Source organism: Syzygium oleosum, unplaced genomic scaffold, assembly GCF_021117445.2.
Source record: "Syzygium oleosum isolate NSW1041296 unplaced genomic scaffold, Sole_v2.1 Sole_v2.10, whole genome shotgun sequence".
Classification (NCBI taxonomy): Eukaryota; Viridiplantae; Streptophyta; class Magnoliopsida; order Myrtales; family Myrtaceae; genus Syzygium; species Syzygium oleosum.
Window position 1 is genome coordinate 4,555,128 of NW_026607494.1, and position 10,656 is coordinate 4,565,783.

At 40.8% G+C, this 10,656-nt stretch overlaps 1 protein-coding gene across 3 annotated transcripts; it reads right to left on the reverse strand.

The window, feature by feature from the left end:
• Positions 1–226: 226 nt before the first annotated feature.
• LOC115683380 (putative L-type lectin-domain containing receptor kinase V.2) lies at positions 227–2,524 on the reverse strand. 3 transcript variants are annotated; one of them, XM_056315076.1, is made up of 3 exons: positions 2,095–2,523; positions 1,778–1,845; positions 227–1,677 (listed from the first exon to the last, which is right to left on the reverse strand). In XM_056315076.1, exons 1-3 carry the CDS (start codon positions 2,259–2,261, stop codon positions 404–406), a joined length of 1,509 nt encoding a protein of 502 aa, XP_056171051.1. In that variant the 5' UTR covers positions 2,262–2,523; the 3' UTR covers positions 227–403. The 3 variants fall into 3 exon arrangements, with proteins under 3 accessions (XP_056171051.1, XP_056171049.1, XP_056171050.1); XM_056315074.1 differs by having other exon boundaries at positions 227–1,967; positions 2,095–2,524; XM_056315075.1 differs by having other exon boundaries at positions 227–1,845.
• Between the last annotated feature and the right edge of the window lie 8,132 nt (positions 2,525–10,656).

Consider the following 10,656-nt stretch of genomic DNA (forward strand, 5'->3'; position numbering starts at 1 on the left):
AGCTGGTAATTTAATCTGATAAAAGTTGGTAAATTACTCTAATTTACGTTGTTAATTTCATCGATGCGTTAATAAGTTATAGAAACAAAAAGTTAGTATATCGAAACAAAAAGTGTAATATGCAAATGTTAAAAAAATCGATAATTTCATCAAAGGGTTGCTAAATTAAAAATGAGTTACCTGAAAATAGTTATTGCTTATTGTTTTGTTAACAATTTTTGGACACTTATTAATAATTATTGAAATTTACAGCAAGGGAAAAAGAATCTGTATCCTTGCGGAGGGAACAATATATAGAATTCTGCTAAAGAGAGACGAGAAATTATTTGGTACATGGCCATTTCATGCTAGTTGTTCATACTAAACCGAGAGACGGAGAACTCGAAACAAAACCCAGCAATCTTTACCGGCCTTCGGCGACCAGAGATGCCGAGAACGTCCATGAAGAGATCGACATGTTCCGTGGCATGACCGAGCTAGTGGCGCTAGTGCTTCCCGGGAAGTCCCGAGCTTTAATTATGTCGCTCAAGTCGTCGGGCAGTTTCGAGACTCCGTTCAAGTACTGAACCACACTAGACATGCTGGGCCTAGCAGCTGCCACCGTGTGTGAGCAGTAGAGCCCGAGCTTCAATGCCACTTCGGCTTCCTCGGCTGTGTACTCGTTCCGGAGCCTGCCGTCCACGGCCTCCAGAAGATCTCCCCTTTCCCAGCAGTTTAGCACCCACTCGGCCAGAAGAGTTCGATCTGCTGGCGCTCGGGGATCCAACGGCCTCCTTCCACAAACGACCTCCAACATGAAAATCCCAAACGCATACAAGTCAGTGCTTGTGCTCGCTTTGCCGGTCCGGGCAAGCTCGGGTGCGATGTAGCCCAGCGTGCCCGCCAAGACAGATGTTTGGAGGTCGGTCCCGTGGTCGACTAACTTGGCCAGGCCGAAATCTCCTAATCTCGCATTCATTTCGCCATCTATCAGGACATTGCTGGCTTTGATATCCCGGTGTATGACCACTTGTGTCCATTGCTGGTGCAAATAGAAGAGCGCCGCCGCCGCATCTTTCAGGATCTTGTATCGCATTCCCCAATCGAGTGTCGATTTCGGTTGCCCATACAAATACTTGTCTAGGCTTCCATTGGGCATGTAATCATAGACTAGGAACAGTTCTTCCTTCCGCCTGCAATAACCGAGAAGCCTTACAAGGTTCGGATGCCGTAGGCGGCCAATGGTGGCGATTTCTGCGACGAATTCTCTCATCCCTTGGTTGGAATCGTGGGCAACCCTCTTCACTGCAATCTGCATGTTCGACACTGGCAAGAGTCCTCTGTACACTCGGCCGAACCCTCCTTTCCCGAGAAGCTCTCTGTCCTTGAAGCCCTTTGTGGCGGCGAAGAGTTCCTTGTAGGTGAACTTGTGCGGTCCATACTGGACTTCCCAATCTTCCAACACTTCCCTAGACCTCCTCTTCCTCAAAACCAAGATTGCACCGAAAACTAAAACCAGGACAAAAGTAGCCGCAGATAGGGACAGAACTACGGCTACGATTTTCTTTAATTTTCTGTATCTTCCATTTCCTTCAGTGCCTATAGGAAGTTTAGGAAGCCGAGACGCTTCGATGTCTTCAGCTTCGCCTTTCATTTTGAAGTTCCAGGCTAATAGGTAATGAGACGTCGAAGATGTTTCTGCAAATGATGAGAAGCCGACATACATGTACTCGTACATGTAAGAAGAAATATCTTGCGTCCAGGTCAAGAGGGGGACACTAGGTCTCGGCTTACTAACCGGATATAAGGTGACCTCGACTTGGTTGTTGGTGCTGTTGTATTCCAACCAAGTTTGGATCGGGTCTCCTGTATTGAGCATGAAACTCTCAGAACTCCCATATTGATTGTTACCGATGATCCGGTCGAGTTCAAGTACGATCACGTGGTTTGAACTGTTCCCGTCATTGGAATTGTTCAGTGACCAGGCACTGTTGTTTGGCGAGATTCCAGGAGTCACCTTAGAGGGCGAAATGACCAAGGAAAATGTGCTCCCATTCGAAAGGTCCGCAGAATGAACAGCGAAGACGAAAGTTGTCGAGAAAGAGAAGACATTACCCGCCGATGAATTCTTGAACTGGAGGGGACTGCTGTAATATGCGTAGCCCGCATCTTGTGCCGTCGAGTTTGTTACGACAATTACACCATTGGAATCTACCTCTAGGACACCTTCGAGCTTTAATAGCCCATAGAAGCTGAAATTCCCCTGAACGGTGTCGGAACATGCCACCTTTAGCAGCATGAACACCATGAAAATCAAGCACGACATGGCTAAAGGCGGAGTCATAAATCCAGGAAGAACCCAAGATTACTCAACTGGCCAAGGATTAACTTGAAATATCAACTTTGAAACAGGTCAGTGTGAAAGAAACACCAAAAAATTTGTTAGATTTCAACTGCCATTGTCTTCTGCAATTGATAAACAAAGATTGTTCAGATGACAAAACGTTCAACTCAGAACATGGCAGTCAGCTCAATGACAGGTTTTTTTTACATTAGAAAACGGGATTCTTATTCAAATATGACCTGCAATTTTTGACTTTTGAAATCAAGTTAGTTTCCGGGGCAGTGCAGATTTGGGGATGATGTTCTGTGATGAGAAAAATCAACGACTTTTACTCGTTGCCTGATCCTATTCCGATCATAAATAACTACGTTTACCTGGTTCAAAAGGTCATTATAACTTGGACAAACCCAAATGGATTTCTTAGACCATCTAACGTATGCTTTGGTGGGCTTCCAGAAGAAATAGAGTTTATAAATCATTCTTTTCCCTCCATTCAAAATGCCTCATGGATCATAGCAGGTTTGACCAAAGGAAGAAGAAAGTGGATTTGCTTCCTAAGCACCTATGGAGAAAGAGAGAGTTTCTAGGACACGACCTTTCAAATTTGCCAACTTCATAAAATTGGTTAAATGGGTACGCGCTTGGCCTTCCGTTTCGAAAACTGACGAGTTCGAATCCTACTGTCACCAATCCCTTGATCCTCTAACACAACTCAGTCCCTCAGTCCTTTCGCGGGCCTAGTGCTTTCGGATACTGCAATGGCTTCTTCGTCACCCTTCACGTTTAGTTCAATTCCTCACACCTCTTTTCATCGATTCATTGCTCTTTTCTTCCATACACCTCTTGAGTTTACATAAATTTTCTCAATCGTTCTCGATTTTTTGTGTATCACACTTTTGCTATCCTACCAACTTTCAGGTGACGAAGAGTGTAGATTTAGAGTTATAATCCGTATACTCTTTTATATATTAGCAATAGCAATTACGAAATCGACGATACAAGCATAAGTAAATTGGGTGAGGCTTGTAAGAATAAATGGTTTAATGTCGAGCCTCAAAACCATTGTTCCAACGGGCACTTCTATAGTACGCCGAGTGCACCGTATAACATCGCTAATCTTCGTCGTAAATAAGTACAAAAACATCCCAACACACGGCGATCCGGTATAATCGAGTGTAAAAAAAAAAGTCGTAAAAGAACAAGTTATACAGTATATTATTATACCTGAGAAATCCCCTTGTCCCAGCTGATCTTGATGTATAAATTGGGACCAATTAAAAAGAGAACCGTCTTTTTAAGCCACTCAATACATAATCTAAAAAATATAAACTAGGATAAATTAATCTACCTCGGCTTGAATGTCTTAAAATGATAAAATCATCATTTTCATGTTGGAATAATTACACAAATGGACCATGAACTTTAGCCCAATGTGCAATGCCATTCCTCAACTTTTAATTTATTTAATGCGATCCCTAAATTTTTAATAAATATTCAATTTAATCTCTAAAGTATATGAAAATGTCCAATATTATCTTTCCATTAATTCAAGTTAATGGAACTTTGAATGGTGGATAAAAAAATAACATTACACGTGGATAATATTCAGCTCAAATCAGAGACTAAATTGAACATGTACCAAAAGTTTATGGACTATATTTAGCAAATTAAAAGTTCAGGGAAGATATTACATATTGGACTAAAGTTCAGGGACCATAATGAATAAATTAAAAGTTCATATTGCATATTGGGTCAATGTTAAGGGACCTATTTTCTCTATGCATGCGCACCCATGTGATTAGCGGGCCTATCGAACTCATCGGGCCTATTCGCATAGATCATGAGTACAATTCTTCATCCTCCATTCAGCCTACTTGCGATAATTGTCGAACAACAAAAACTTGGTATTATTAGAAATTAATTTTGGATAAAGATCAAACACTTGGAATCAAATTAAAGAAACCTCTAACCTAGTCACGATGCGAGTTCATGCTAATAATCTCGACCTAAAAGAAAGGCCCAAATACTGCACCTCTCACCCTAGTGTCAGATTATCATTAGGATTGATATGATCTCCGCTAAGAGATTAAGCTTCTGAGTTGGAATTATTTGACATCACATCGGAGTTTCGATTGAATTTATCCGTGCTTATCGTTAGTTAATCAATGTACACATGGATACTCATCGGATAATCTTACTCTCCCATTCATTTGTTCGATATCCCTTATGTTGGGTTGGAGTTATCAACCCAAGTTGAAGAGGCACCCTGCTAATTAATGACATTATACTGGAGGGATGCTAATTTAAAACTAACACTTTGCACCCGTGACATAATCAATCTTGACTAAGTGTTATAGTTAGGGCAACTATTTTATATCGGTACACTATATCCAACCATCATTTCTTCCTAACATTAGATCTAGTTTGGATTGATTCCGGAGAACAAAAGGAGCCCTGGCGATCCACTAGACCCGCTTGAATCCACAACTGTATAGAAAGTTCTACCTACATTGAAACTCACTTGCATTTGTCGTACTACATAGGTTATGAAATTACAAATCTGACGATGCAATTGTCAAACTAGATAATGTCAATATTGTTTTGGGCACATCATGTCTAAAGTATCATTGGGTACTTCCATTGCTCCATTCAATTTCCCGTGCAAAAGAAGTTACATCTTCATTTCAACCAAAATGAAGATTGAACCTCAAGAGAGGAAGAATTCGCTGGAGATATCTTTCCAATCTCTAACGGAGAGAGTTTTGATACATGACGCAAGATTGCTCAACTGGCCAAGGATTAACTTGAAATATCAACTTTGAAACAGGTCAGTGTGAAAGAAACACCTAAAAATTTTTTAGATTTCAACTGCCATTGTCTTCTGCAATTGATAAACAAAGATTGTTCAGATGACAAAACGTTCAACTCAGAACATGGCAGTCAGCTCAATGACAGGTTTTTCTTACATTAGAAAACAGGATTCTTATTCAAATATGACCTGCAATTTTTGACTTTTGAAATCAAGTTAGTTTCCGGGGCAGTGCAGATTTGGGGATGATGTTCTGTGATGAGAAAAATCAACGACTTTTACTCGTTGCCTGATCCTATTCCGATCATAAATAACTACGTATAGCTGGTTCAAAAGGTCATTATACCTTGGACAAACCCAAATTGATTTCTTAGACCATCTAACGTATGCTTTGGTGGGCTTCCAGAAGAAATAGAGTTTATAAATCATTCTTTTCCCTCCATTCAAAATGCCTCATGGATCATAGCAGGTTTGACCAAAGGAAGAAGAAAGTGGATTTGCTTCCTAAGCACCTATGGAGAAAGAGAGAGTTTCTAGGACACGACCTTTCAAATTTGCCAACTTCATAAAATTGGTTAAATGGGTACGCGCTTGGCCTTCCGTTTCGAAAACTGACGAGTTCGAATCCTACTGTCACCAATCCCTTGATCCTCTGACACAACTCAGTCCCTCAGTCCCTTTCGCGGGCCTAGTGCTTTCGGATACTGCAATGGCTTCTTCGTCACCCTCCACGTTTAGTTCAATTCGTCGCACCTTTTTTCATCGATTCATTGCTCTTTTCTTCCATACACCTCTTGAGTTTACATAAATTTTCTCAATCGTACTCGACTTTTTTGTGTATCATGCTTTCGCTATCCTATCGACTTTCAGGTGACGAAAAGTGTAGATTCAGAGTTATAATCCGTATACTCTTTTATATATTAGCAATAGAAATTACGAAATCGACAATACAAGCATAAGTAAATTGGGTGAGGCCTGTAAGAATAAATGGTTTAATGTCGAGCCTCACAACCATTGTTCCAACAGGCACTTCTATAGTACGCCGAGTGCACCGTATAACGTCACTAATCTTCGTCGTAAATAAGTACAAAAACATCCCAACACACGGCGATCCGGTATAATCGAGTGTAAAAAAAGTCGTAAAGAACAAGTTATACAGTAGTATATTATTATACCTGAGAAATCCCCTTGTCCCAGCTGATCTTGATGTATGAATTGGGACCAATTAAAAAGAGAACCGTCTTTTTAAGCCACTCGATACACAATCTAAAAAAATATAAACTGGGATAAATTAATCTACCTCGGCTTGAATGTCTTAAAATGATAAAATCATCATTTTCATGTTGGAATAATTACACAAATGGACCATGAACTTTAGCCCAATATGCAATGTCATACCTCAACTTTTAATTTATTTAATGCGATCCCTAAATTTTTAATAAATATTCAATTTAATCTCTAAAGTATATGAAAATGTCCAATATTATCCTTACATTAATTCAAGTTAATGGAACTTTCAATGGTGGATAAAAAAATAATGTTACATGTGGATAATATTCAGCTCGAATCAGATACTAAATTGAACATGTACCAAAAGTTTGGAGATTATATTGAACAAATTAAAAGTTCAAGGAAAACATTACACATTGGACTAAAGTTCAAGGACCATAATGAATAAATTAAAAGTTCATATTGCATATTGGGTCAATGTTAAGGTACCTATTTTCTCTATGCATGTGCACCCATGTGATTAGCGGGCCTATCGAACTCATCGCGCCTATTCGCATAGATCATGAGTACAATTCTTCCTCCTCCATTCAACCTACTTGTGATAATTGTCGAACAACAAAAACTTGGTATTATTAGAAATTAATTTTGGATAAAGATCAAACACTTGGAATCAAATTAAAGAAACCTGTAACCTAGTCACGATGCGAGTTCATGCTAATCATCTCGACCGAAAAGAAAGGCCCAAATACTGCACCTCTCACCCTAGTATCAAATTATCATTAGGATTGATATGATCTCCGCTAATAGATTAAGCTTCTGGGTTGGAATTATTCGACGTCACATCAGAGTTTTGATTGAATTTATCCATGCATATCATTAGTTAATCAATGTACACATTGTCGCGACCTATCCGTCCCGATTGGATTAGGTCAAGAGATATTTGTTGATGGATATGAATATTAATTGATTCGTTTGAAAGACAACAAAATAGTTCAATAATTCAAGGATCGAGGCATTCCCAAGCCTCATACCTCGCGCGACGAGAATTGTCTAATTTATACATTCGATTGGAGTCGCCACTAGCCATAATCAAGGGTTGGCTAGAAACCCTTGTCGAGATGCAGGAACGTCGTATCGATATACGCGACAATCAGAGATTCTAAGAATTAGGGACTTGATTACACTAGTAATCTAACTAGTGCCCTTTCGATATCTAAACTTGAATATTCGGAAACTAACGTACCGGTTAGCCTATCGAGAAAAACTAAGATTCCACCTAACCATGCTAAAAATGGAAAATAACAACCAATGTATTAAAGATGCAGAACCAACTAATCATAAAGAAAATAAACAATTAGCGACCTAGTATCGTCTCTAAAAAGAAAAGGCAATCAAAAGCCCTAATGGCTTGTCCAAATTTTTGGAAATTTTTTTTAAGGTTTTCTCAATTTCTACAAATTTTAAACTAAGTCTAGATTGAAATAAACACTAATATCTAGTGAAATTAAGCCCAAAAAGTAATTTCTGAATATTTCCTAATTTTCTGATTTTTTTTTTTGGAATTTTTCTGATTTTTTAAATTTTTTATTAATTAATTTTTTTTGGAATTTTATGAATTTTTTAATGTTTTTTTCGGACTTTTTAATATTTTTTGGATTTTTTTAAAAATTTTCGTATTTTTTTGAAATTTTTAATATTTTTAATATTTTAAATAATAAAATGAAAACTCCGGACCGGGTCCCCTGACCCGATCCGCCCGACTCTCTCCGACCCGCCCAGGATCCCTTTTTCTATTTTCTTTTCTGATTTTTTTATTTCTCTTTTTCCCCCTGTTTTTTGGTTTCTTTTTCTTTCCTAATTTTTCTTTTTACTCTTCCTCCCCTGTATGCCTTTTGCCATGCACGTGATCTTCTTCCTGAACTCCTTCATCGAGAGCTCTTCATCGCCGAAACCAGCTCCACCGTGACTACACCAGGAGACGTCCGCCACCGGCAGTCGGCTCAGGCTGGGCGCTGGCCTTACACCATCACCGCCGGCCGACGCTTCGGGGACCACTCCGACGACAAAAAGATGCACTCTCCGACTATCCTACTTTTAGCCCCAGAGATTTCTCCTCCCAAATCCACACCATAAACCAGTAAATAAACAAGCATACACACACTAAAACGAGGAGGAATGGACTGACTAGGGCGGCCTCAAACCACGGGCTTCGGCGGTGCGGAAGATGGTCTCCGTCGAGCGGGTGTATACACGAGGCCGACTCTAACAACGTTAACATGCCGCAAAAAACACATGAAAGGCAACCAAACGCAGAGTCAGTAAGAACATCAATGCAAACCACGCACACAACAAAGCTTTAGAGCTCGATTTCACAAGAAAAAAGTTGAAGCTTCATTCGGGCATTTCATCGAGCATATGGCGGGTGTGGTTCATTGAGAGTTTTAGGCCGAGATTCGAAGTGCTTTATGACTTGAACATGAAGTGTGAAGCTTCAAACAGCCATATTTTGTAATAAAATGGTTTCGGTTTGCAAAAGAAACGACCAAAAAAACAAGTCCAAATTTCAGGGTTCTAAGCTCAAAGGGACTCATTGGGGCATTTTATAGAGTAAGGGCTCCGGATCTGAGTTTTATGCAATTTTTCGGCTCATATGGGGTGTATTAAGCTCTAAATCTACCTTGCTAGTAACAAAATTGCCTTGGTTTGAAGTGGACTCGTCGGAGGAGTTCGGCATCTTAAACTCGGCCAAAACAGGGTTAAAAAAAAAACAGGGATATTGAGGAGGAGAATTACCGGTCAGAAGTGGCGCGGAAATCGTAGTCGGCGTGAACGGGAACGGCGGCGACTGGACTCTTCCACGGAGGCTCGGACGCTCGTGTCGTTGATTCGAGGAACAAGAAGCTCGTGCCGAAAAGCTTCCGATTTCCGATTCAACTTTCGGCGTGGATTGACGGGTCAGCGCACCGAGAAGAGGGAGGGGATTTTCCGGCACTCCTGAGCTCAGGGGCCGGAGCCCTCCCCTCTCAAACACCTCTTCCGGCTCCCGGTCTCCCCCTTTCAGCCACCCCCCTTGTTTCTTTCTCTCTCGGTTTCACTTCTCCTCCTTTTTTTCTTCTCTGTTTCTTGCCCTCCGTTCAAAACCAGCCCCCTCTTTATCCTCGAACATTCTCTCCTCTTGGGACCACTGGCCGCCTGATCTCTACCCAGAGCGCGCGACGACGGACGCTGCTGCGCGCGACCTCTCCCTCTGCAGCGCGACGTTCTGTTCTGCTCTGTACCTCCCGTGCAGGCTTCCCCCTCCTTCTCTTTTGTCCCTTCTGTCTTGTACCGAGCGTGCGTGAGGGAGAGGGAAAAGAACACTGAATGGAGCCGGGCTCAAGAAGGGAAAAGGAAGTTAGGCTAAAGATACGAAAGGAAGAGGAAAGCTTGGGCCTAATTGAGAAAGAAAGAGGCGGAGGGGGGTGCTCGGTTCGGTCGGGCCGGGTAGAGTTGGCCCGGTCCGACCCCCCCGTTTTTAATTAATTTTAATTTTTTTTTAAACCTGACTATTTCACCTTGTTGTCTCCCTTTTTACGCTATATTGGCCCATTTGTATTTCAATGTACCAATTTACTAGACCGGCTAAAACCAGGTGTCAACAAACACATGGATTCTCATCGGATAATCTTACTCTCCCATTCATTTGTTCGATATCCCTTATGTTGGGTTGGAGTTTTCAACCCAAGTTGAAGAGGCACCCTGCTAATTAATGACATTATACTGGAGGGATGCTAATTTAAAACTAACACTTTGCACCCGGGACATAATCAATCTTGACTAAGTATTATAGTTAGGGCAACTATTTTATATTGGTACACTATATCCAACCATCATTTCTTCCTAACATTAGATCTAGTTTGGATTGATTCCGGAGAACAAAAGGAGCCATGGCGATCCACTAGACCCGCTTGAATCCACAACCGTAGAGAAAGTTCTACCTACATTGAGACTCACTTGCATTCGTCGTACTACATAGGTTATGAAATTACAAATCTAACGATGCAATTGTCAAACTAGATAATGTCAACAATGTTTTGGGCACATCATGTCTAAAGTATCATTGGGTACTTCCACTGCTCCATTCAATTTCTCGTGCAAAAGAAGTAACATCTTCATTTCAACCAAAATGAAGATTGAACCTCAAGAGAGGAAGAATTCGGTGGAGATATCTTTCCAATCTCTAACGGAGAGAGTTTTGATACATGACGCGTTGTAGATGTTGCGATAAAATGCATGCCAACCTCAGATTGTCAGC

Bases quoted from the DNA above. Each gene is read 5' to 3' on its own strand.
- LOC115683380 (XM_056315074.1), bottom strand. From the start codon at position 2,261: ATGTTCCGACACCGTTCAGGGGAATTTCAGCTTCTATGGGCTATTAAA. The intron at 1,968-2,094 runs GTAATGTCTTCT...GCCAAACAACAG, and splicing joins GTTCAAGAATTCATCGGCGG to TGCCTGGTCACTGAACAATT.